Genomic DNA, 24,848 nt, shown 5'->3' with positions numbered 1-24,848 from the left:
GTGATACTGTGAGGGGAGAAAGGAAGTCATCTCAGAATGATGGAATCACCCGTATCAACAGAATAAAATAAAAGGAGACATTCTTGTTAAAAGGTCAGGCATATTATTTTCAGTTAGACTAGAAACATTCATTTCATACCTATCATAAAGATCCGTCAGAGTGTCGTAGGTTATCCACAGGCTGCTGGCTATGAGCAATGGCTGGGTTTGCATGGGGCTTCCTCTTACATCATCTCCTGAAATACAGCATTTTAAAAAGTAACACTTGTAGAATTCACATATAAACTCCTTTGCCTTTATGCTCATGGAGCTGGAAATGCCACTTCAGAGAAATGGGCTTCAGTGAAAGAACTGAGATCAGGACCAGGATCATGGTGCTTCACCTTCCCATCCACCCAATTCTTCAATAGCAGCGTTGTGTATTTTCATACCAGATGGCACCACTGACCCATGACAAAGTTCTTCTCCTACATCCCTTTGTTAAGCTGTTAACAATAAATTCTTTCAGAACAAACTACTCGACCAGTTGACATTTCCTCCTCAGCACTGCTTGAGGCAAAGAAGGAGCAGAGACGCACCAGTTTGGGTATCACATGGATTTTCTGTATGTGTCAGATCCAAATCTGAAAGAACAAACAGTAGTTTTCAGTCAGCATTCCCTCACAGAATTAAAGCTTTTCTTCAGGAGAACACATGGCTCAGTAAGGTATTCCGTGACATTTTCGGTGTGTTACAGAAGAGCCTGCATGTTTCTTCAGGAACTTTCTGGACTGTGATGGGGCACATTTACTACTTTACACACATGAGTATCTACAGAAAGTTTCCCTATATCTCATTCACCTTTGAAACTCCTACTAGATTCATCCAGAGTGCTCCAAACTTAAACAAAAAGTCTTTTGTAGGATAGAGAGGCCCAAATTAATGATTCACTGAGAGAAATGTTGGACAGAACATGGTCCTTCGTGGTCCTTGTATCTTTTTTCCCTTTGTCAGTAACTAATGCTTCTGACCCACCACAGAACCAGGAGCTCTGGATTAATTACAGGCTGCTGTTTCTTGCCTGATGCTCTGAATGCAGTTATTACAGCTTGTGTATATGCGAGCACGGTGACAGTTCACACAAATCCACTGGGAACCAGGTGTCACAAAACCATGACACCAGGCTTCACTCATTCTGCGGCCCACAGACCAATCTCTGTTGCAGCATTTGCCAATGAGTACAGAACCAAACTACTTGCCATAATTAATCAAGGCACTTCCAACACGGTGTAACAGCATCCATCTTTCAGTTTTGCTCCAGCACTGTCAGTCTCTACACGGTGTTTCAATGGCACAAAATATGTGGATAAGCAGAAATTTAGTTAGCATGTCCCAAAACTCCATTTATGTCAGACTTCAGCCACAGAACAACCAGCCCCAACTGAAAACATGCTTTAATTTAGTATCAGGCTGCCCACCTCATGTTGATGGGCAGGCGGAGTGGTGCTGAGCTTCTAGCAAGGTAGGTAACCCCATGAAGAAATAGCAGATTTCCAAGGTGCTTATTAGGAGAGAAGAATACAGGCTGTGAGAAGAAAGTTGTCTCCTGGCCCCTTTCATGCTAATTAATGCATTCAGAAGCTGCACTGAAAGGAATTTAAACTCGTGATAGTCATAAGAGAGCAGATCAAAGAAGGAAAAAAGCAGAGCAAGTCAAGGAGAGGAGAGCTGCACATGCCCTTAGTTAACAGACAGCGTACAGGTCTGAAGAAGGTAAGGCTCGCATTATAATTTTTTAATTCTACCTAAACACAAACTTTTCTATGTTGTTTAAAAATGATGCTTTAGTGGAGATTTAACAGACTCGTAGTGAAGTCTGAAAACGCTTTGATTCCTTGGATAGAATTTTCTTTGGCAAATTCACTGATTTTGACTCTGACTTTACCCCAGTATGAGATAGTAGATGGGTTGGATGCTATCATATACAATCTGTTGACCTGCTTACAATGATGGAGACGTGACTCCTCATGGATTCTTCTTCTGTAATGTTCTGTTCTGTTTTTAGTTGGATGATTATTCTCTTACGACTGCGAATTAGGATTGTAACTTCTCTGTGCTTGTTGGCCAACATAAATTAGTGTTACCACCTGAAAACCAACAGACCTGCAGCAGTTTGACCCTTTGAACACTTACGGGAGGTAGCAGAAATACAGGAAGACACGCATAAAGTTCTTTTTATTGCTTCCAAACTTTTTCCCTCCTCCAGAGAAATTGTCTTTATTGTTTTCTTTATTCCTGTGAGATTTTGCTTCACAGATCTGTCAGTGATTAGTGCCTATAGTGACCGTGTTAAATCACTGCCTGCTGCACTCACATGAGTTCATGTTCATAGTTTTCGAGTTTTTAAACTGGGACAGTTGCATATGAATCTGCTTAACTGTGGGAACAGCAGGCTGACCCACCTCTCTAAAATGCCCCCACTGAAACCAAAATCTGATGGTATTTATTACACCTTAAAGATAACAGATATTTTTGTTCTGTTCTAATAGGTGGTTTTGAACAGGGGTAGGATCTCAAAATGCCCAGAAGAAACAACCATCAAGATGGAAACTACTTTAGAGGAAAAGGACGCACCTATTTCACAGCAGAAGAGTAAGCATAAAGCAAAACCTATTTTAGCATGTATGTAGGGAAATAAACCTTACACTGAAAAGAAATGTACAGAATAGTGCAAAAACAAATATTGGGGCTATACGAGGAAGAAATGCATTTCTGGTTGTTTTGTCGTTCTCTGCAATGTTTGTCATGGAATTATCCAACAGAGCTGGTTAAGAATAACAGAGATGGTTAAGAATAATCAGAACTGCAGAATTCAGGAATATGGAGCTTGATCCGATACTCACAAGTCATATTAACCTTTATGATAACACTACTGGGGTTGCTGAGGCTCATTTGGAATTACATATTGGAGGTTATTATTGGTAACAATACGATCTTTCAGTATGATTTATGTCCCTTCAGAACCTCAAAGATACAACACTTCACTCTAAGAAATACCCCAAAGAATAGTATCAGTGGAAACACCAGGTAAATGGAGAATACCTCCTAAAAGCAGATGGAGACATCAATATGAAACAAACGAGACTCTCACTAAATCATTCATGAGTGAAACTCCATTAAGTTCTGCATATTCAGTTCAGAGTCCTCAGGTCACAAGAGAGTGCTCCATGAAACACTGAATCATGGAAAACGAGAGCAAGGAAACGTGAAAGGTTCTGATGGGTGACATTCCCCACTCCTCGGTCCCAGTGGAAAAACTTGAGGGGAGTTACTTTGAAGAAACTGGGTACCCAACACACAGTGGCGTGCTGGGATGGGTTTATCCCAACTCATATCATCTTTTTTTTCCCCTGCCTACTTATCCTTCTGAGCATTTCCCAGACTCTTCTGTTCCTAAATGTGCAAAGAACCCAGAAATGAGGAGTGAATGCTCAGTGCCTTAACATAGAGCACATTGGTGCGGGAAGGAGAGTTTTTTAAGACCAAGAAACTAGAGTAACTTTGTCATTTTGCTTTCCAGTATCCTAAGCAGAGGGAAAGATGTCTTACAGCACAGTGTGCAGGGCCTGTATTCCCTAAAATGCCGTCAGTACTTTTCCTACTCTGTCACAAAGCAAGAACTTAACAACCGTAGAGCTGTTCATGACAAAAACACTGAAGTTTCTTACTCGGTTTTTGAAACTGTGCAGTGTTTAATGAATAATTAAAAGAATTATGTTGCCGGAATTCACTGCAATACGATGCGGCTGGGATTCATTTCTCAGTTCTCACTGCCTGGATAAACTGAACAAACATGAGATGCCTCAGCAGCGGTGGCACCTATTTTACTTCTCATTCCCTTCCAAAGCCGTAACGCTGTTTGCTGAATTTACACATAGGGATATTATTTAGAAGCGTGTGTTGTCTGCAGATCATTAGCTTCAAAGCTACAAATATTTCTCATTTTTAGAATGTTTTAGATCTGGGCAGAGAATTTAGCTAACAGCTTAATGTACAGAGACTAGCTTAAGTTACTGATGCTTTATTTTCTGTGGTATACCCAGCTTTATCCCTCCCTCTGGTAAAAGGAGAGGGATATAACCTCCCGATCTAACCATTCTTGCTCCCAAAAGAATGCACCCAGTTCTACTGTTACTTGTCTTATGTCCCACACAGAGCCCTGGGGATTGGGATCTTCATTTTGGTGCTGGCCATGCTGCTTATCTTCGGCTGCTGGTTTTACAAAAGACGTAGCGGCTATAAAAGACTACGGGTAAGGACGGTAGATCACTTTCACACACGCTATCATTCTCACAACACACTGTCATTATTTGCATTACACTGATGCTGAGAGCAGTAAAGCTACCATTGGATGTCACTGTCTCAGGCATATCAACAGGTGAAAACATGGAATACGGAATGCAGTGGAACTTGCAAGCGGGTCAGAGGAGCTGTAAGCACAAGGAAGCTTTTCACAACAGGTCGATGGAAAGATCTAATCTCTAGGAAGCGTATTTAAATCTACACATATTCTAAATATACACATATTCTAACAAAAAAAAAAAAAAAAAAAAAGGCCAGACAGACTTTGAGATTTACCTTCTAAAAACAACTTCTAGAAAATATTAGTTTCACTGTTTTCTTCAAAAACATTGGAAAAAACCATATTAGATCTGTCCCACCACATTTGGCGTTGGAACCTTCAGACCTCCACCTTTGGCACTCTGCTTTTCTTGCTGTGAAATGGAGGCAGTTTTTAACTGTGCACAGCGAAGGTTTTGTAGAAGCATCTTTCAGTTTTCCTAATATTTCTGAAAAGATGTGACTGTTTTGGATTAAAAACCACAGATCTCCTCAGCAAATCCATTTCTTCACTGTTCTGATTACTGTCCTTATGCCTTCCCACTGACAGATCCAGTGCGCATAAACCAACAGAGAACACACAAAACTCAAACCTTCATACAGACGGGAGCTCTTTAATGCTCTCTGTGTACATCATGGCACAACTCCCTTTTTCAATTCCTTCTAACAGTGTGAAGCCCTAATCCCAGATCCTTAACAGTACTGCATGAATACTAAGCCATACAAATATATGTAGTGTGCCCCAGATTCTCGTTCCGTTTTCCTTTGACTTTCTCCATATTTTCTTATGATCTCTCACAGAGCAAAGGCATCGGCATGGGTGCCATACGAACTGTGGTGAGTGAGGGAGCAACACCGGACTGCAAAACAGCTCTGCAAGAGTACAGGAACTTTAATTCTGTGGTAAGTTAAAACCTGAGCTTCATTTACTTTAAATACTGCAAGACATGGTGAGATAACCTTGGTAAACATTCACTTAATGGTTTCTTTCTTCATTTGTGCACTCTATGCTGGGTACCCCTGTGCTTTCACCCACCTTTATACTTAAATTGTATCATCATTATTCATGAGATAACATATGAAGGCTGAAATCTACCGAATAAACATGCAGCTCTAATAGATATTCTATCATTCTTGTAGACAACAAATAGATTGCATCTGGGAGCACCACAAAACTTCAGGGGTGTGGCTCCTCTAATCACTATAGGAAGATGAGCATCCATGTTCATAATTATTTTAAAAAGTTAAAATAACTTGATTGATAAATATATAGACCAAGATGCAGTTGTATTTAAACAGTCTGAGTAGGAAAAAGGGTAACTTACAACCAAGTGTAAACAAGCCACCCTAATTGTTAACACTGGAAATAAGACTCCTGAAGTTCTAGGTGGTGTTGAAATCTCCATAGATAAAATGTCTTTTGTTTATAATTCCTATAAAATGAATTATACATACATACATGTATATATAAATTAATCTGATGCAAAGCCTGAAAACCTGTTAGGAAAAATGGAAACAGTATAAAGACCCCATGAGTCAGCCCAGCTATTGTAAGCTATAGTGCCACGTCTGATATGAAAGCAGGTGTCTCCTTGAATGTTTCATGTCATTTTATGGCATCTCAATTGTATTTTCAGTCTTTCACACCAGTTTTCCTACCACAGGTTCCTGATGCTCCACCAGCCTATGACAAAATTGCAGCAGAGCAGTCACCACCTCCTTACTCACCGTGACAGCAGCAAGTCTTAAACTCTGAGCACATCCATTCAGTTTCTTCATGCTCCCTCTTAATTTCCTATAAATTCTTAACTTTCTGAAAGCTAAAACTGCAATAAAAATCCACATGCTTTCATAAGCAATTGCTGAAAATTGCCCTTGCTTAATTTAAAGAAGTAGTTCATGAAACGCTTCAATAAAGCTGACTGTGCTTCTGCTTTTTGTTTTTCATTCCTTGTGCTCAGATTAATACATTTTGCTCAGGTTTTGGCTTCTTGCATCCTTCACAGAAGTACCAGTGCTAAGAACACACCATTGGGTATGTGTATATATATGGGTATAGTGCCATTTTCCCTTCCACCCTAAAAATTAACCTGCACAACAAGACTGTATTTTACAGCAGTCACGTGCCTCACAGCACTTGTTTATGTATCTGACATTAACCAATTCCTTGTGAAATATCAAAGTTTGATCCACGTAACTTGAGAATTTCTGCTTGTAGTCTGTTATTCCATACTTGTCAGTGCATATAACAACAATCACATCTTGTGTCCCATTGGCAAGAGAGAACAGTCACAGAAAACAAAGAACTGCAATACAGAGAATCAGCCTTCCTCCCCCTGGTTCCTATCTAAATTATCCTTGTTATCATCCTCCTCAACATCAGTCAGATCGCCCTTTACCAGTTACCTTTTTAGAGGCCACTTATTTCTTTTTCTGCATGCCATCACTAATCCCCCAAGTAACTCTTCACTGACACTCAGGAAAAGCACAGCTCCCATTTTAGACACAGAATCTCAGCCAGTTTTCAGTCTATCTCACTACCTTCACATCCATCCCATCTTCTCTATGAGGGTGTTATGCAGGTCAGTGTCAAAGGCCTCACTGAGGTCCAGGCTAACACTGCACAGCGCTAGACTTACTGTCTGCAGTTATTTGCAGTAGGAATTTTATACTTGTTATTTGTCTGGTAACAAAACAAAACAAAACAAAAACAAAACAAATCCCTTTTGAATCGCTTCAGAATATTTGCCAAAACATAAGAACCATATGGCATGTGTGAACACTTCCTGAACACTAACCTCCTGTAAGGGCACCCTAGCAAAGGATGTTGAAAGGTGCCCCATTTGTACCCTGCAGTACATCACTCCTACAGCAGTATCTACAGAAACCACTTCCTGAACTTCCCTGGAGTCAACACAGATTTAAGGTCGTGGTTCTTCCAACACTGGCAAAGGTCCACATCTGCTGCACAGAGAAATGAATGCAGAATCCCACTGCTAATACTGTGTGGAAATAGCAGTTATGACATTCAGAAACAAAGAGATAATATGCACATGATGTGAAAAACTCTTCATCAAAGGATGCTGGGGATGGTAACACTTCATGTGCACTCAAGGAGGTATCCTGGGAAGGGTTCATCCATTTCATCATGAAAAGTGCTTTCAAGTCTCTTAAATAAATACAAAAAACCCACACAACACAAAACCATTATGGAACGGTCAGCCATTCCAGTGCCTGACCACTCTCTGAGAGAAAAAGTTCCTTCTCCAATAGTGTTTGGGTTCTGAATGTGTGTGTAATAGAGAACAGAAGTTCACGAAAATTCCAAGCAGACTCAAACAAACTTTGCACAGGTTTATAATTGTCCAATTATAAAATATTTATAAAAAAATCTAACAAATCATTTAAGTCAATAACTTGAGTTCTGAGTTCTCCAACAAAACTTTTTCTACCTTTGCTCTTCATCAGAATGAATAACAGTGTGCATCTTTCTACAACACGGTCGAAGAAAAATGACAGGCAAGGTCTGTTTCTCCTATCAACTACTCCTATGCATTCTAAGTAACGCAGATACTGATTCTAGCGCAAAAATAAAAGGAAAACGAGCATTCTAAGAGGAAACAAAAATCCATGAAAGTCAGTCCCGTGAAATGTCAATAAAATATGTTGCTGGAATAGAACATATGCTTTTATAGTAACTAAGGTGCCACCCTCTGCCACCTTCCCCTCCATAAAAAGAAGTTACCTGTCACATTCAGCAGCTCGATGCAGTTAGTTAGTACTGCAAAGTCCAGCACACAGGCATCTCTTTCTACTCGGAATCTTCAGAACAGATCACAGTATGCCTTTAATGACAAGTGGGTGAGGTGTACCAGACCAATTCTTCAGAAATAAAAGGAAACATCCTCATGCTTCTCAAAACAACAATTTCCATCTTTCCCAGACCTTAAATAAGACAGATATTGCAGATCTAGAACTTCCAGAATATCAGCTGACCAGATCTCAAATTACTTTTCAGAACAGCATGAAGGGCAGTCAACACAGAGGAATCTGAGGGTTTATTCTTCAGACCAGGACGGGATGCAACCTGTGAGCAGCAAACAAAGGGGGGAAGGAGAAAACTAGAGAGGATAAGGAAGAAAAGCTTAAACCTCGTCTTTGAGAAAAACAGTTCAAGAATATTGCTAAAGGAAGACAAACAAGTTACTCTGCCATTTAGAAATCAGTACTACTAAAAAGATAAGAGACGTTCAAGAGTTCTGAAATCCTCTGTCCCACATTGTTCTTAAAACAAATGAACCAACAAACATGAAATGAAAACAACAAACCGTCTGCATGTGCACAGATATTTGACCTGAGGCACCCTTCCTTTGTATGTTAAAGAACACACAAAAATCTTAAAAGGTAATAAACTCCTCAATTTCCATGTGCACTGCAGTAGGCAATGATGAATGCAGCTGGTCTGCTGAAAGTGGCCCATGGGGTTTCATGACACCAAATGCTGAACCTACATATCATTCATAAAAAGGAAAGGTGAGTGCAACACTAACAATGTTCCCTTTAATACCAGGCGATGTTTTAGCATTATCCTTTCATGAAGACTCGGATCAATGAAAAATTAAAGGAAAAAGTACACACCTAGACAGCATGACTGGTGAAAAAACTGCACAGCTTATTCTGACTAGATAGGAAGTCAAAGAGCCACCTTGTTACTGTTACAGATACCAGATACTACGGAAATGCATATGTCACTGCAAAAGACTGTAATGAATTTTCAAGATATCGAAAAGCTTTATGACAAAATGTGGTAGTCAGTGTGATTTAGAATGGTGTTGGGGAAACCATTTCTAGTCTTACATTGAAGATTTCACGCAATTTAACCAGAGGTTATCCCTCTTTGTGTCAGGAGGATTCTTCTTCCCTACTCTAAGCATATCACATGAAATGTAAGCCATACTGAGAAGCCTAAAATACTAAATTCCATTTGACTATATAAAAAACCCTGCATTCTGATGTGACTATATGTATTCTGCCACGGTTTAACAGACAGACACAAGGCAGTACAGCAACTTGATTTATTATATGCAGATTCCTTTGCATTGTTGCTAAACAGTACACTGGTCCAAAGTTACTAAAATACTTAAAAAACTATACATTATGTAAACAAAACATAAATAAGACAGCATAGTTCTTTGTACATACAGTTTAGTACAGATTGTTAGGAATTCATGAATATTTACAGTTCTATACCATAGACTGCATTTTTACAATGCATAAATATTTATTTTTTTTTTTTACAGAAACAAATCAAAAATAAATTTGACAAATAAAAAGGAGACACACACTGTCATAAACACACTGCCAAACAGTCCATATTGTAAGATGGAATATGTGCAAAAAGCTAGATTTTTCAAAACCGTTTAATGAACTCATTGGTCATTTCTGACCTTTTTACTAAACAACTCTCTGACAAACTAAATATATTTTTATTTCTTATCCCCATAGGTAAACTGGAAAGTGTAATCTTAAGTACTTTTGAGAAAATCAACTGTTTCAAACAACGTAAGAAATCATTCAACAGTTGTAACTTCCAGAGTCAGAAGAATGCCCCACAGTTTCAAAGTGGCTCATTTGCTCTAAACTCAGGATGCAGCGTTATCAGGTTTATCAAGGCAAGATGACTGAGATACAGGGAAGACAGTGGTAGAAATTCTGCTCGTGGACACAATGACAGGAGGCAGTGATGAAGACAGCGAAGAAACTTTTGATGCTGGAGTATTTATAGCATTCAGAATAGCTCCCTCGGGACTGACTAACAGTTTTTTGATAGAAGTGTCCAACTGAAACACTGAAGTGTTGTTGGGTAAACGAGAGTTTGAAGGATGAACAGCAGAAACCACAGAGGATGTAGTTGGAACATTAGCAGATTTTATCACTGAAGACATAGACAGTGTTGCTGCAGGTAGTGGACTACATGAGCTAGATGGAGTGCTGAGAATCTGTGGTGTTGCATGTACAACGGGCAAAGCATCTGCAGACCCGAAGGAGTTCACAATTTTTGTAGAGTTTTTCAAAAGTCGTTGTGACGTTTGCCAACTCAGTGCATTACTTGGTGCTAGCACGATTTTTGAGGTTGCTGGATTAACCACTGGTATACCTTGAGCCTCTTGGCCATGGTTAATATTTAAAGGAGGAGTCTGCTTGGTGTTGTAGGAGAGGAGAAGGACATGGCTGCCAGCCCCAAGGCCTTGTGGTGGAACAACAAAACAAGTGCCATTAATCATTATCTGAGTTCCAGGTGCCAAAGGCATACAAGTGTTAATGACTATCTTCTGCTGAATGCAAGGTTCATTCAGTTGACCTCCTGCCTTGCTTGTTATAGCTGGTGAAGCTGCACACATCTGAGTGGTAGAAGCAACGGTGTAAGCAGGACTTTGTTTCTCTAGACTGGGAGGCACCTGCTGGCATTGCAGTGATGAAAAACTTGGAAAATTAACAACTTTACCTGTATTTGGTGAGGCAGGGGTCAACAAACTTTGAGGTTTCTGAGTACCTGTGTTACTTGGCCCAGCAGCTGTAACTCCAGATGACTGAAACTGCAGCAGTGTGGGCAGCTGGCTTTTTGGTACTGGAGGAGGAGCTGGAACTGCTGCCAACTGAGGAACTGTATGTAACACTTTGCGTGGGCTGGCTACAGATCCAGGCAAGCTAATGATTGGAAACTGCAAGGCAGGCGTTAAGTTCTGAGAAGATACCGTTGGCTGAGTTGTTGAAATTAGCACAGATGAAGCAAGATGTCCTGTTTTCACAGTTGATATACCTACAGTATTTCCAATATTCGCCGTACACAGTCGATTACCCAGAACTGGCCTTACTCTTGAGGGATCATTTCCACCACTCAAAACAGTAGGCCGTGTCCCAGAAGAAGTCCCACTTGGCGCTACTGAAACAGACTCTGGACAAGCATTTGCTGTTGGAACTGATAAGGAATTGGTAGCTTTTGCTGCAGCACACAGAGATTCACTAACTGACACAGCACTTTGACTCATAAAACTTGAACACACAGGAATCAAACTACTAGTACTTGCCAACGATAAAGCCAAGCCTATGTTTTTTTTGTCTTCTCCCTTAGAAATTGCAGAGTGCAATATATTAACTGGTGGAGTCTGCTGTGCATTGCCTTTCGTATTTACAATGGTTTGACCTATGTTTAGTCCAATTTTCACATCTTTTACCTGAGCAATAGTTGGTGATGAATTTATTCTTATTGATGCTCCCATTGTAGATGGGATCAGAACCAACTGTGGTTGCTCTGTGGTGCTAACAAAGGTTTTGCTTATACAAGAAGGAAGGTTATGTTTCAGAGACTCTGCTACTAGACTAGTGGCTGAAGGTCCATTGGGAATTGGTGTGTTAATGAAAACTAACTTCTGAGCACTAACACCAGTTGATGCTAGAGATGGTATAACACTGACTCCTGGTGTACCACAGGGGGATAAAATAGGTGGATTTGTGACTAAGGTAAGTTTCTGTACTGGAGTACCACTGATAAAATCCCCATTTATTACTGAACTAGACTCTGATTGCATAACAGAATTTGTTTTAGTTTTAGTATCGCATTGCTGCTGCACAGAAGAACTTGAAGTTACAACAGTGTTATTTTGTCCAGTGCTAGTCACACTAATGGGACTGTTTGGAGTTGCTGATATTGAGCTGCCAGCTGATGAAATGCAGGATGAAGGACAGGACACTTGGCAGGTGCTCTCTACTACTTGACCCAAAGTGCTCCCAACAGCAGGCTGCTGTAATGTGAATTTGATGCTTTTATCCACTGTCTGGTTAAAATCAGCTGGGAAAGATGGAGTGTTAAAAGACGAAACTGTTGAGGGGGCAAATCCAGAAACACATGATTGTCCAAAATGTGGGAGACTAGATGAGGCTGTTGCTACAGATGAAAGTGCAGAAGATGATAATGCTGTGGTTTTTGGCACCAAGAAAGCCTTGAACTGAGAAGCATATGTCAAAACTGAACCAGAAGATACACTAGTAGGTGAAATTTGGTCTGGGTTTGTCTGCACTTTAACAATTCCTGTGTTTCCACCTCGTGTTGTGACCAGAATAGACTGTGATTCTCTTATACACACGGTTTTCAACTCTTGCCTAGTTTCAAAGGATTCATTTGCTTGCTGTGATGCAAGACAATGAAAGGCAGTTGCAGTGTTTGTAGATGCACTTAATGCTGTTGCTGATATCAAAGACTGACTAGCTGTGGAAATACTAGGTGAAGACAAAAACACAGGGAATGTGGTAGTCGCAACTTCAGTTCTTGGCTTGTCATGTTCAGTTTGGCACACCTTAGCTGTTGATGATACCAAGTTACTTGTCGTAGCAGGTAGTGTCTGTGTACTGTTGGTGGAACCAGTCCCTTGTGACAAGTTGCTAATATTCTTGTTAAAAATTGTACTTGTTGAGTGAGAGGTAACATTTGTAGGCGCTGTTACCAGGACAGGTGTTAAAGATACATTGACATTCGTTATTTCTGGGAAAGTTGCACAGGGCAGCTCAGAAGAGTTCTGCTGGAGTAAATTACTATCCTTGGACACGACTTTTCCTTCTTTCTGTTGCAAAAGAAAATTCTTAGGTAAGATAAGAACTTGTTGCATGACTTTTTCACCAGTTTTAGGGTCAATCACAGGTTGCATTTGAATTTTCACGGAGCTGTTGTGAAGGTCTACTGGTATGCAGTGACCATTTGGCATTTTATATACCATTTGCAAAGGAGTCTTTGAACCTGTCTGACATGGCAATGCTGGTTTTATCTGCGATGATTCAACAGGTGATAAAACTGGCTTTTCAGAAGTAGGTACATTTATGCCTGGTGGAGGTGACAGTTGATTCGTTAAGGTCACTTTGTTCCCAATATTCTTGGCAAGCAAGGCCTGGATGGGTTTGGTCCCTTTCAGAAAGCTCGACACTGATGTTGCAGGATCTGTCAAATAAAATGATTCTGGAGATGATCCTTCAAGTTGCTTCAGATCAGTCAAACAACTGTCTGTCTGTAGGCTACTTTCTGAACTCTGGACTGCAGCCTCACTAGTGCTCAGCTTAGCTTTCTTTCTAGGTGAAAGCTCATTAGTGTTTTGATCCAGACAACTGTTTTGCTTGGACTGCCGTTTAACAGATTTGAGCAGTGTCTTGTGTATTTCTTTAGAAGTAGATTCTTTTTTCAGAAGTTTGCTTTTCCCACCAGGTAAATTCATCTCTAATAGCTTCATTTCATCTGCAAGGATATTAAATCAGAAATCACATTTTACAAGTTTGCAACTGGTATCTCCATAGAACAAATTAATAGTGTTTAGGTAAAGGAAAACAAACAAACAAACAAACAAAAACAAACAAACAACCCCCCCCCCCCAAAAAAAAAAACCAAACCAAAACACTTTAAGTGTGGGGATATGGGCAGGGAAAGTGTCTGCTCCTTTAAAGGCATCTGGTCAAGGACCTTTTCTAGTGCAAAATGGGGATAACAAGAAAAAGAGGAAGCTGTAAGGAGTAACATACTGAGATACAACCTGACCAGCACAGCAGAAAGTGAGGAAAATCAAACTTTGTATTTGTATTAATTGGTGAATGCATGTGAAAACGTAATAATGTTTCTTCCAGCAAGGTTATCTGACTGGGGTCAGTTGGGACAGAAAGGGAAAATGGGAAACCAGAAATAAAGTATGTAGAGACACAGACCAAAGAAAACAAAGGGACAATGACAAGAAACAACTGGTCCCTTGGGCTCTCAAGAAAGTACAAGTGTCACTTCAAGAGAGATCAGTCTGGACTTTGCAATTGGTAAAATCATGGGCATGAGACTGAAGTGTGGAAATAGAACTGGACAAGCCCATGCATGCTGGAGAGGGGGCTGATGGGTTAAGGTTAGGGTTAGGTACAGACTAGGTAGGGGAGATGAGGTTTCCAAAAAAGTGAACAGAAGAGGTCAGCATGTGTAAAATGCACTCCCATCTGACTGAGTGCTGTGTCTGATCATGGCAGTCAGTACTACCTTCTTAGATCTTTTTGTTAAATCCTTTCGTAACTATCTCTGTGTAATCTCACCCCCATCCATGTGTGTCTGTGCTGTGAGGACCAACTGATACCTAGCAGAGAGACATATTTGTGAATGAGATCTGACGCTAGTCAGACCATGGCAGTAGGCACCCCTGACTGGAGCAGTGGGGCTCCTAGCATAAGTAGCTGGAGGGGCCACAGCCCCCTGGATCCTGCAGAATTTGTGGCCCAGAGTGCCAGCTAGTAAGAATACCAGTGCAAATGGATCCATGCCAACTAGTGGAGCCAGACATGTAGGTGTACATATCTTAAGCCTGCAGTGTCAGTTAGTGGAGCAAGTGTGGCCAGTGGGCTGAGAATGGTGTGCATGTCCTGCAAAACAGTGACTGAGGAGACTGGTGTGCGTCAGGGGCTCCACACTGGTCTACACATCACAGCCCATGTGTCTGTTAACAGACAGTGAAAGAAGGCCCAAGCACCTTCATCTTCCCCAAACAGAATGTGCATGGGGATATACAGGCTGGACCTGCAAGGGGCTGAGGTCCAGCCTGCAGTATCAGGTGGGTAAGGGTTTGTGCTGTGCATCCAGGGGAACTTGGAAGTGTAGAGTACCTGCGAAACAAGTGTATATGAGTGCTAAGTGTTTGCAGCAAGTATCAAGCTGGACCAGTCAGTGAGCAAGGCAAAACTGTTAGGTGACTAGGGGGACTCATGATTCAGGCAGGTGGACAGAGGGGGCTATGCCAGCACTGAGGGAACTGGCAAACATGTATTTGTTAACCTAGAGCATATAATGTATGTGCCTTCATCAGTAAGCATCCACCAGCTGAAAAGGAGAGTTTACAGATGTCTGCTTATGTTTTATATGAGTCCCTAACAAAGTTGCATCCTGTCTGTGGCAGAACGCATGACCAGCTGTGTCACTGTTGTGTGCATATGCATCTCTCTGGGATACACGCTCAACTTTGCCACTGGTTGAACTTGTAAACAGGGCAGTAGTAGTTGCACCCCTCAGCCTGACCAGTGACCAGAAGTCCCCAGGTGAACTGGACTGGGCTTCAGTGGCCCAACAGAAATGTTAGGTTAGGTTGCTAGAGGAGGCAGATGTAGTCCTAACAACCCTTAAAAATAAGCATTTGTCACTACAGCTATGAAGAGTAGTCTCTGAGGTGATGACTGTTAATCCACTTCACTGCTTTTACTTTTCGAAAAAAAAGTTATTTTCAATTCAGTGATGTATTGGTTTTATGTAGTAAGGTTTTGATAGTGGGGGAGTGGCAGCACTTGTGTTATGGTTTTGCAATTTGGTTGGTGTTGGTATTCCACATCAGAACACCATGCTTCATAATGGGAGTAAAGGGGACAATATGAGGACAGGCTGAGGGAGTTGGGTTTGTTCAGCCTGGAGAAGAGAAGGTTGCGGGGTGACCTCATTGCAGCCTTTCAATACCTGAAGGGAACTTATCCCCAGGAGGGGAGTAAACTCTTCGAAAGGGCTGATAATAGCAGGACTAGGGGAAATGGTTTTAAGTTGAAGGAGGGAAGATTTAGGTTGGATGTTAGGGGAAAGTTCTTTACTAGAAGGGTGGTTAGGTCCTGGAACAGGCTGCCCAGTGAGGTTGTGGATGCCCCGTCCTTGGAGGTGTTCAAGACCAGGTTGGACAGGGCCCTGGGCAACCTGATCTAGTAAATGTGTATGTTTGGTGGCCCTGCCAGGCAGGGGGGTTGGAACTACATGATCCTTGAGGTCCCTTCCAACCCAGGTAATTCTGTGATTCTGTGATTCTGTGACAAGTTTTTTTTTTCTGTGGGCTGCCTTAATGGGCATGTGGGGTGGGGCACCGGAAGGGAAGTGAGGAAGGGGACAGGGTTGCTGACCGGCTCCCTGCGAGGAGACAACGTGGTCAGAGCTTCCTGCCTTCCACAGCTCCATCGGTGAGATTGGGGACTTGGTATTCTCTTTGTTGAAACTCTCTTGTTGTTGTTTAGTGTTATTAGGTTATTAAACTGCCATTCGTTCTCAGATCACCTTTTTTCTCCCTCATTTTTTGTTAGACCGAATCGCAATCTCCCTTCCCTTCCCCGTCTCCCTAAACGCACGTGGCCGGGTCGGGCCGGGCCGCGCCGCACTGCCGCTAGAGAAAAGGGGGGGGGGCTTTTGTTCCTGCTGCCCCGGGTTTGTGCCCACTGTCCCGGAGTGAGCTCTAGAGAGAACTCCGTGACATTTTTGGTGGAGAATGCGGGCAGAGCTCTGGGCAATGTTTTGGGCAGTAATTAGGTGGTTTTTTTCAGCAGCCCTGTATGTAGGACTGATAGTCCCTAGGTTCCTGTGGTCCTGGCTTAAGGACATCCTGATGTTGGGGGTAGGGGTAGATTTATTAAGCCGATGGCTGGCAGGGATAGAGATATCTGCCTGGCTCCCTTCCAGACTAACGAACATCACAGGCACCGTGCTCAAACTGGCTCACGAATGCTCTGAATTCCTTAAGTATGACTGGGGTGTCAAATGGAATACTGTGTTGTTAGTCTCTCTAATTGTAGTAGTTTACTATAAATTGCAGAGAGACTTGCAAAGAATAGTGCAGAGAGTCTCAGAAAAAGGGCCAGAAGCATCGGAACCCCCAGTATCAGGTAATCTCACCCCTGAACACCAGAGGGACCTTGGGAAATTAATAGAACCCCAGAGTGTGGGAGATCAGGAGGATCTCAGAACGAATGGCTTATGAAAAAGATAGAGAGTCTCGAGAATGAGATCCAAACCCTAAGGGGAAGGCAACAAGTCAATCCCAGCCGACCACAGGAAGCACCAGCATCAGTGTCAGTCGCCCCAGTGGAAGGCCAGAGATGGGAACATGTGTCCTCACGTCTGGAACGGATGGAGGAAGTAGAGGAAGATCCGGGCGAGGGACCCTCCCCAAAACCACCAAGGAAGGCAACTCAGAAGACTAACAGACATGGAGAAGATAGTGACGATGAAGGCCAGAGATGGGAACGTGTGCCCTCACGTCTGGAACGGATGGAGGAAGTAGAGGAAGATCCTGGTGAGGGACCCTCCCCAAAACCACTGAGAAAGGCAACCCAGAAGACTAACAGACGCGGAGAAGATAGTGATGATGAGGGAAAAGTCACTGCTTCCTCTACTCGTAAACCTCTGAAAATTACTGAAATCCAAAGTGCGAGAAAGGAGTTTGCCCGACTCCCAGGTGAACGCCTTGTCACTTGGCTGCTCCGGTGTTGGGACAATGGGGCCTCCTGCATGTCTCTAAGCTGCGATGAGGCTCATCAATTAGGAAACATTGCTCGAGACTCATCTATTGATAGAGGGATCAGCAGATGTCTCTATGGAGTCGCCAATCTCTGGGAGAGGATTCTATCAGCTGTAAAGGCAACCTGTCTTCTCAAAAGTGATTTGGAGCCTGTACTGGAAAAATGGAGTACAGCTGAGGAAGGTATCCAGTACCTGAGAGAAATGGCTGTGGCAGAAATGCTGTTCGATCCCACGTTTGTCCCTGGGGACCCAGAGGATTACCATGACTCAGAAAAGGTGAGCGGTACTCCGCTGCAAGAAACTCATACGGTCAGCACCAGTGAAGTATTCCAGTATACTATTAACGAACTCTAACAGGTATGATGAGCTGGATAGGAGACCTGAAATTTTTGAGCTCATCCTTTCACTGCAAAATATCGAATACTCACTACTGCCACACCGTACCACCATCGCAGCCATCTGTAAAATGGTGGATAGAATGGACCAAATGGAGAGAAGACAGGACAACATGCAGAAGAGCTGGTCTGCGGCAAGGAACCACAGTGAACCTGTGGCAGTCTCAGCTGTCAGACGCAAACGCACACCTGTCCGAGTGAAGGACCACAGTGAGCCTATGTCACGTGGTGCCATGTGGAACTACCTGCGTGACCATGGAGAGGATATGAAGAAGTGGCATGACGAACCCAATTTTGTACTGCGAGCACGGGTAAGAAAATTACAAAAGAGGTCAGCCACTACTGAGGTTGCCTCTACCGCTTCAGACAACCAATAGAGGGGCCCTGCCCTCAGCCAGGGGGGGGAGAGGGATAATAGAGTGTATTGGACTGTGTGGATTCGGTGGCCTGGCACATCAGAACCACAAAAATATAAAGCACTGGTGGATACCGGTGCACAGTGCACTCTGATACCCTCAGGTTTCGAAGGGACAGAACGGATACATATACATGGGGTGACTGGGGGTTCGCAGGAACTGTCTGTGTTGGAGGCTGAGATAAGCCTCACTGGTAGAGACTGGCAGAAACATTGTATAGTGACTGGCCAGGGGGCTCCTTGCATACTTGGAGGGGTGTTCAGTACACTTGGAATCGTTTGCCCCAGGGGTGGAAACACAGCCCGACCATCTGCCATGGGCTGATCCAAGCCACGTTGGAACAGGGCGGTGCTCCAGAGCACCTGCAGTATATAGATGATATCGTTGTGTGGGGTGATACAGCGATGGAGGTTTTTTAAAAAAGGAGAACGAATAATCCAAATCCTCCTGTCTGCTGGTTTCGCTATTAAGCGAGACAAAGTGAAGGGCCCTGCCCAAGAAATCCAGTTTCTTGGGGTGAAATGGCAAGATGGGCGTCGCCATAGAGTGGATCTATCACATCCCCTATCACGCACCAGCCGCTGGTAAGATCGAGCGCCACAATGGTTTGCTGAAAACCACGCTGAAAGCGATGGGTGGTGGAACATTTAAGAACTGGGAGAAACATCTAGCAGAAGCCACCTGGCTGGTAAACACCCGAGGATCAGCCAACCGAGATGGCCCTACACAGTCCAACTCCCTGTGTACCGTGGAGGGAGACAAGGTTCCTGTGGTGCATGTAAAGAATATGCCGGGAAAAGCGGTTTGGGTCCTCCCAGCCTCTGGAAAGGGGAGGCCCCTCCGTGGAACTGTCTTTGCACAGGGACCTGGGTGCACCTGGTGGGTGATGCAGAAGGATGGGGATGTTCAGTGTGTGCCACAGGGACATTTGATGCTGGGGGAGTGCAGCCTGTGATTCCATGTGTGTATATATATATATATATATATCTGTATGTACATATGTAATGCATGTTAACTACTGTTCTGTTTATATGTTGATAAAAGTTAGGCATGATGTGATGATGTGTAATAAGGGGTGGAATGTTATGGTTTTGCAATTTGGTTGGTGTTGGTATTCCACATCAGAACACCATGCTTCATAATGGGAGTAAAGGGGACAAGTTTTTTTTTTCTGTGGGCTGCCTTAATGGGCATGTGGGGTGGGGCACCGGAAGGGAAGTGAGGAAGGGGACAGGGTTGCTGACCGGCTCCCTGCGAGGAGACAACGTGGTCAGAGCTTCCTGCCTTCCACAGCTCCATCGGTGAGATTGGGGACTTGGTATTCTCTTTGTTGAAACTCTCTTGTTGTTGTTTAGTGTTATTAGGTTATTAAACTGCCATTCGTTCTCAGATCACCTTTTTTCTCCCTCATTTTTTGTTAGACCTAATCGCAATCTCCCTTCCCTTCCCCGTCTCTCCGGGCCGCGCCACACTGCCGCTAGAGAAAAGGGGCGGCTTTTGTTCCTGCTGCCCCGGGTTTGTGCCCACTGTCCCGGAGTGAGCTCTAGAGAGAACTCCGTGACAACTTGCCTTATAGAGATCAAGAGCTGCCCCTGTATCAAACACAGCTGGGACCAGCTGACTTCAAAATGGACCTAATGCAGGCCACAGATAAAGTCATCAGCAAAGTCCTGGGAAAACAAATTTCAGTTGAGTGGGAGAAAAAGGAGTGAGAAAAATAAGTGTGAGAAACTAAGGTTGGAGAAGAAGGGGGAGAATATGCTCCAAGTACGGGGGAGGTATTTTCCTGAAATCCATGGACAGAACCATTCTGGATCAGATCTTCACATGCAGTCCATGGAAGATGCCACACTGCAGCAGGTTTACATGGCCTGAAGGAAGTTGCAGCACATGGAGTGCTCACACTGGAGTAGGCTCCTCACACCAATTGGGACCCAGGGGGAAGAAGACCGATTTTACAGCATTCTTATTCTGAAAGACAGTAACCTATGGATTCATACTGGAACAGTTCTTGAAGAACTTCTTTAAATTGGAAGGATATGGATTTGAAAGCTGGACTATTCAGTGGATAAGAAATTGGATGGTCACAGCCAGAGGGTTGTGGTCAACGGTTCTATGCCCAGGCTGGTGACAAGGGATGTACCCAAGAGATCTGTCTTGAGACAAGTGCTTTTCTGTATCAATGACCTCAACAGTGGAATTGAGTGCACCCTCAGTTAAGTTTGCTGATGATACTAAGCTGAGTGGAGCAGCTGATAAAACAGACGGAAGGGATGCTATCTAGAGGGACCTGGACAAATTTGAAAAGTGAACCGAATGAGGTTCAACAAGGCCAAATGCAGGGTGTTGTGGCACTCACTCACAGATTATTGGGAGAGATTTCGGTTAGATGTTAGGAATAAATTTTTTACTGAGAGGGTGGTAAGGCCAGGACCGGGTTAACCAGAAAAGTTGTGGATGTCCATCTCTGGAGGTTTTCAAGGTCAGTTTGGATGGGACTTTAAGCAACTTGATCTAGTGGATGGCAACCGTGGCCAAGGCAGTGGGGTTGGAATTAGAAGTGCTTGTAAATCCCTTCAATCCCAGATCATTCTGCAATTCTATGAACTGCAGCCCATGGCAACAACCCATGCTGGAGCTGAAAAAAGGTGAAGCAAGGAGCAGGAAAGACAAACTACTATGAATTGACTGTAACTTCCATTCTCCAATATCACAGTGTCACTCACTGCAGGGAAGGAGTATTTGGGAATGAATTAAGGTTGAGTTAGGGATAGGTATGGTCAGGGTTTTTGTTTCTGACCATCCTATTCTAACTGGAAATCAATTGATCTTCCACATGGTTAGTCTATTCTTGTCTTTATTTTATCCATTAGATCTCCCATCTTATCTTCTATCCCATCTTATTGAGAACAGGTAGTAAGAGAGTGGCTAGGTAGGCTGCTGGCCAAGGTCACCCCCATTATAAAGATAAATTCTGAAATGATACATTATATGATCACATAAATAGTTAAGCAATAAAATTGTAAAGGAAAAGCTCCCACGAATCACAAGTTTCATCTCAGTCATGTCTGCACCCTTTTATTTCACACCTGTCAGACACAAATCAAAATATATTTCAATATTATCACAATGATAGTTAAGGAAAAAAAATATGACGCAAGCTCAGATGGAAAAATCCAGCTCCTTAGTCAACTTCATTCAGCTCCTGGATCAAGTTCAGGCTATCAGATTCCAGTAAATGCTTACCATTGTCTGGGTGATCTTTTCTGGGAATTTCCACATATTCTGCAGACACTGAAGATTTACTGCTTACTATTGCAAAACAATCTTTGCCAGCATCAACCTCACTTTCATCATTACTCCACAGTTCTCTGGTAAATTTATCATGGTCTGGATGTCTTTTAAATTCATCGTAGTCCTTCTTCAATCTAGACCTTGAAAGTAACAAAACTAACTTTACCAAAAAACATTACGCTCTTTTAAAACTCTCTTAATTGCATTTGCTGCCACAGAAGAAGAAATTTTCAGGGTAACTCTGCAAGTCTCTAAAACCCAGAAAATGTGAAGTGACGGTAACACTCCTTCCCTTGCCAAAATTGAATTGCCATTAAATCCTTAAACAACAAGCAAAAAGACTGAGTCAAATATGACCATCACTGTTAAACTGCATTTATTTTCTGTGTCTTAATTCATTTTGCACTGTGACAGGAACTTGATTATTAAATGTAACAAGACTAATCTTGTGCCTGAAAACAGCTCCAACTAGACAAATTAGGTAAATCCTGTTTTCTTGAATGCATCATGCTTCTGGCTCAGCTATGGGACCATAACGTAACTTGCTCCTTTAAGACAACCTTTTATTTTCTGGGTCAACTGAACAGCTGCCACTGTCATTTTCACAGTCTCACACTCTGCTAAGAACGTACATATGATGGAATTACATAGCTGCTTTACTCACTTGAACACTCTTCAGAAACACATCCACTTTATAGCACACTTATCTTGAAACTCCTAAACTGCTGCGTATTTCCATTGTCCCTTCTTCTACGCCATTGTTTAGATGAGATCTAGGGATATTTTAGTGTACAAATAGAGTGAACTGCATGATTCAGCTGGTGGCAACCAACACAATATCCAGGAGGATTAATCAGCAAAAGAATGAAGAGATGATAGCAATTAGTATTCTGTGTGGAAGAGAACCTAGACTCCAGTTTGCACCTAAACTCAGCCACTGTGATATTAAGATCTTAATTTCACCCATTTTTATGGGTTAAAAATGCAGTTATTCCATTGAGTGCAGCAATGCATAGCTTCTCCCTAAGGGGAGAGGGAGAGGGAAGAGCTAAACAGAGTATTACAGCTGATAGAGCAGAAAACTCACAAGTCTGGACACAACCCACTCTGTCTAAGTGACAGTATGGGGCAGTCCTGGAGATGGTGGTTGGCCTCAATTAAGAGCTCAAATCAATAGGTAAGTTTCTGGTGATGAAGCAGGTCTGAGGTTAGCCTGGGAAGTCAATTCACTGTCTTTGGTCAGGATGTCATCCAGTGATGATGGCTGCCCAGTCCTGCGATCGTGAGGCCCACACTGATGATGCAGGTCTGAGGTCAGGCTGAAGTCAGGCCAGATCTGCAAAACTCATGGCCAAGCAGGGGGCACTGCTGTAGTTGAGCTGGAAACTAGCATTCCTATAGTAGAAGTTGAAGGCTGTAGAATGACTTGAAATTGGGGTTCTGGGCCCATGAGTGTTTAATATGGCTGGAAACCAAGGTGAGTTTGGTCAGGGCCAGTTAGATCTACATCTTAACTTTCACACTCTCACTAATAAGACAACCTTGAAGATTATGTAAGATGTAGTAAAAGAGAGATGCAATATCATCTCTGTTACTAGGACTTCAAACTTTAAGTTCAGATGCAGAAGTACGCTAGAAAAGTACAGAAAGATTCAAGTTAACAACTACTGTATTAAAATCTAAAAATGGGCTTCAATCATAGAATACTCCTACTAAGTAAGGACTACAAAGAGGAGGAGATACAACTCCGAACTCTTGCAGTGATGGAAGGAGTTCCGTACAGTCCTCAACAACCAAGAAGGCCAAGACTGCCATGTGATTAAAGGATGACACACTGCAACTGCAGCTGGCATTGTAATGGTGCTGCTGCTTTTACTAGCATAAGCAACCTTTATTCAGTTCTGCCTTTCAGGATACCTTTTTTCACCACTTGTCATTTATGCTACACTGCTGCCTAGCAGCTGCATAATGAAACAGAACACTGAATTAGCCTACCCCCATCCATCTCTCTCTCTTCCTCTCAATTTATAAATTGATTGTTTTTCATTGTTTTTTATAAAAGATTGTTTTTCAGACCAAGCTTGTCAAAAGTATGCTATGTCTCAGTCCAAATAGTTCTGTCACAGAAATGACTAGGCTAGCGGAAGAAATTTGGGTTTCAGCCTAAAACACATCTGAGAAAGATGAGTTCACTCCAGAAACAACTCTCTACATGAAATGCATGTTTCCTTAGCTACCAGCACATTCATATGCTAGACTTCAGCCATCCATATTACTTATAAAAACTGCTCAGACCTACTCATACACAGTATTTTTATGAATACACCTTACAAGTGATGGCTCTGCTTCCACATTATGTGGCCACTCACCTGAGCACCACAGTTAATAAACAAAACTTATTCCACAATAGAATTTACATGAAGGATAATTTCCATGGGGGATAAACTAGAAAGCCCATACTTTGGAAAATGGAATTCTTTTAATACTACACCTGCACATTTCCAAAGGAGTCTGAATAGCTACATACAAGCAGAAAAGAACAGCTAAGAAAAATGAATAGAAAATAAAAAAGAATAGAAAAGAGCAGAACTTGAACTTTGGGCTATTATATAAAGTAAAATGTTCAATAACATCCTAGATTTCCAAATAATTCTTTTCATTCATGTAAGATGCCCATAAACTGAGGTACTAAGGAACCAACACATACTGCCTCTATGTTGCTTTGTTGTTTTTTAAAATGTAATACCTATTACATTCTCAGATTTTGTTCCACACCATTTAAGTTGCATCCTTCACATTTAACATATTAGAAGCAGCCTAACTTTCCCTATCATTTGACACACATTTCTAATCACTATCTACTCTTTCAATGTGATGTGGTAAAACAGGCATTATTATAGCTATACAGCTAACAAACAACAGTGGCACCACACTTCAAGAAAAAATGACCATATAAAATCAGTACCAAATCTTCCCAGGGCTCAGAATTTAGATGCTACACCTCAGTCTTAGCTGCTGCTAATACTTTTCCTTACT

At 42.3% G+C, this 24,848-nt stretch overlaps 2 protein-coding genes across 19 annotated transcripts in view; one reads left to right on the top strand and one right to left on the bottom strand.

Annotated features, from left to right (window-relative positions):
* Positions 1–1,684: 1,684 nt before the first annotated feature.
* Positions 1,685–13,816, top strand: MLANA (melan-A). The gene is made up of 5 exons (XM_015848992.3): positions 1,685–1,752; positions 2,529–2,631; positions 4,195–4,291; positions 5,182–5,283; positions 6,045–13,816. The coding sequence occupies exons 2-5, from the start codon at positions 2,558–2,560 to the stop codon at positions 6,111–6,113; spliced, it is 342 nt and encodes a 113-aa protein (XP_015704478.1). The 5' UTR covers positions 1,685–1,752; positions 2,529–2,557; the 3' UTR covers positions 6,114–13,816.
* The window catches only part of BRD10 (bromodomain containing 10), a 60,971-nt gene continuing 45,564 nt past the window's right edge, over positions 9,442–24,848 (bottom strand). For 12 of the 18 annotated variants that reach the window (XM_085528396.1, XM_085528397.1, XM_015848966.3 and 9 more), the window contains 2 exons: positions 21,765–21,952; positions 9,442–13,660 (listed from right to left, as the gene is read on the bottom strand). In XM_085528396.1, the coding sequence (XP_085384522.1) occupies positions 10,023–13,660; positions 21,765–21,952 (3,826 nt within the window). In that variant the 3' untranslated portion in view covers positions 9,442–10,022. The other 6 variants (XR_014939207.1, XM_085528409.1, XM_085528408.1 and 3 more) reach the window with 6 other exon arrangements.

The sequence above is a fragment of the Coturnix japonica genome, chromosome Z (assembly GCF_054131305.1).
Source record: "Coturnix japonica strain WE chromosome Z, WE-NBRP24, whole genome shotgun sequence".
Lineage (NCBI taxonomy): Eukaryota > Metazoa > Chordata > Aves > Galliformes > Phasianidae > Coturnix > Coturnix japonica.
The sequence above is the reverse complement of the archived record's forward strand: the minus strand, read 5'-3'. Positions and strand labels throughout refer to the sequence as shown.

What these genes read in the sequence shown, in the direction of transcription:
- MLANA (XM_015848992.3), top strand. Translation starts at nt 2,558, where the DNA reads ATGCCCAGAAGAAACAACCATCAAGATGGAAACTACTTTAGAGGAAAA. An exon ending in ACCTATTTCACAGCAGAAGA is followed by an intron (nt 2,632 to 4,194) that starts GTAAGCATAAAG and finishes TGTCCCACACAG; the next exon opens with AGCCCTGGGGATTGGGATCT. An exon ending in ACAGGAACTTTAATTCTGTG is followed by an intron (nt 5,284 to 6,044) that starts GTAAGTTAAAAC and finishes TTCCTACCACAG; the next exon opens with GTTCCTGATGCTCCACCAGC.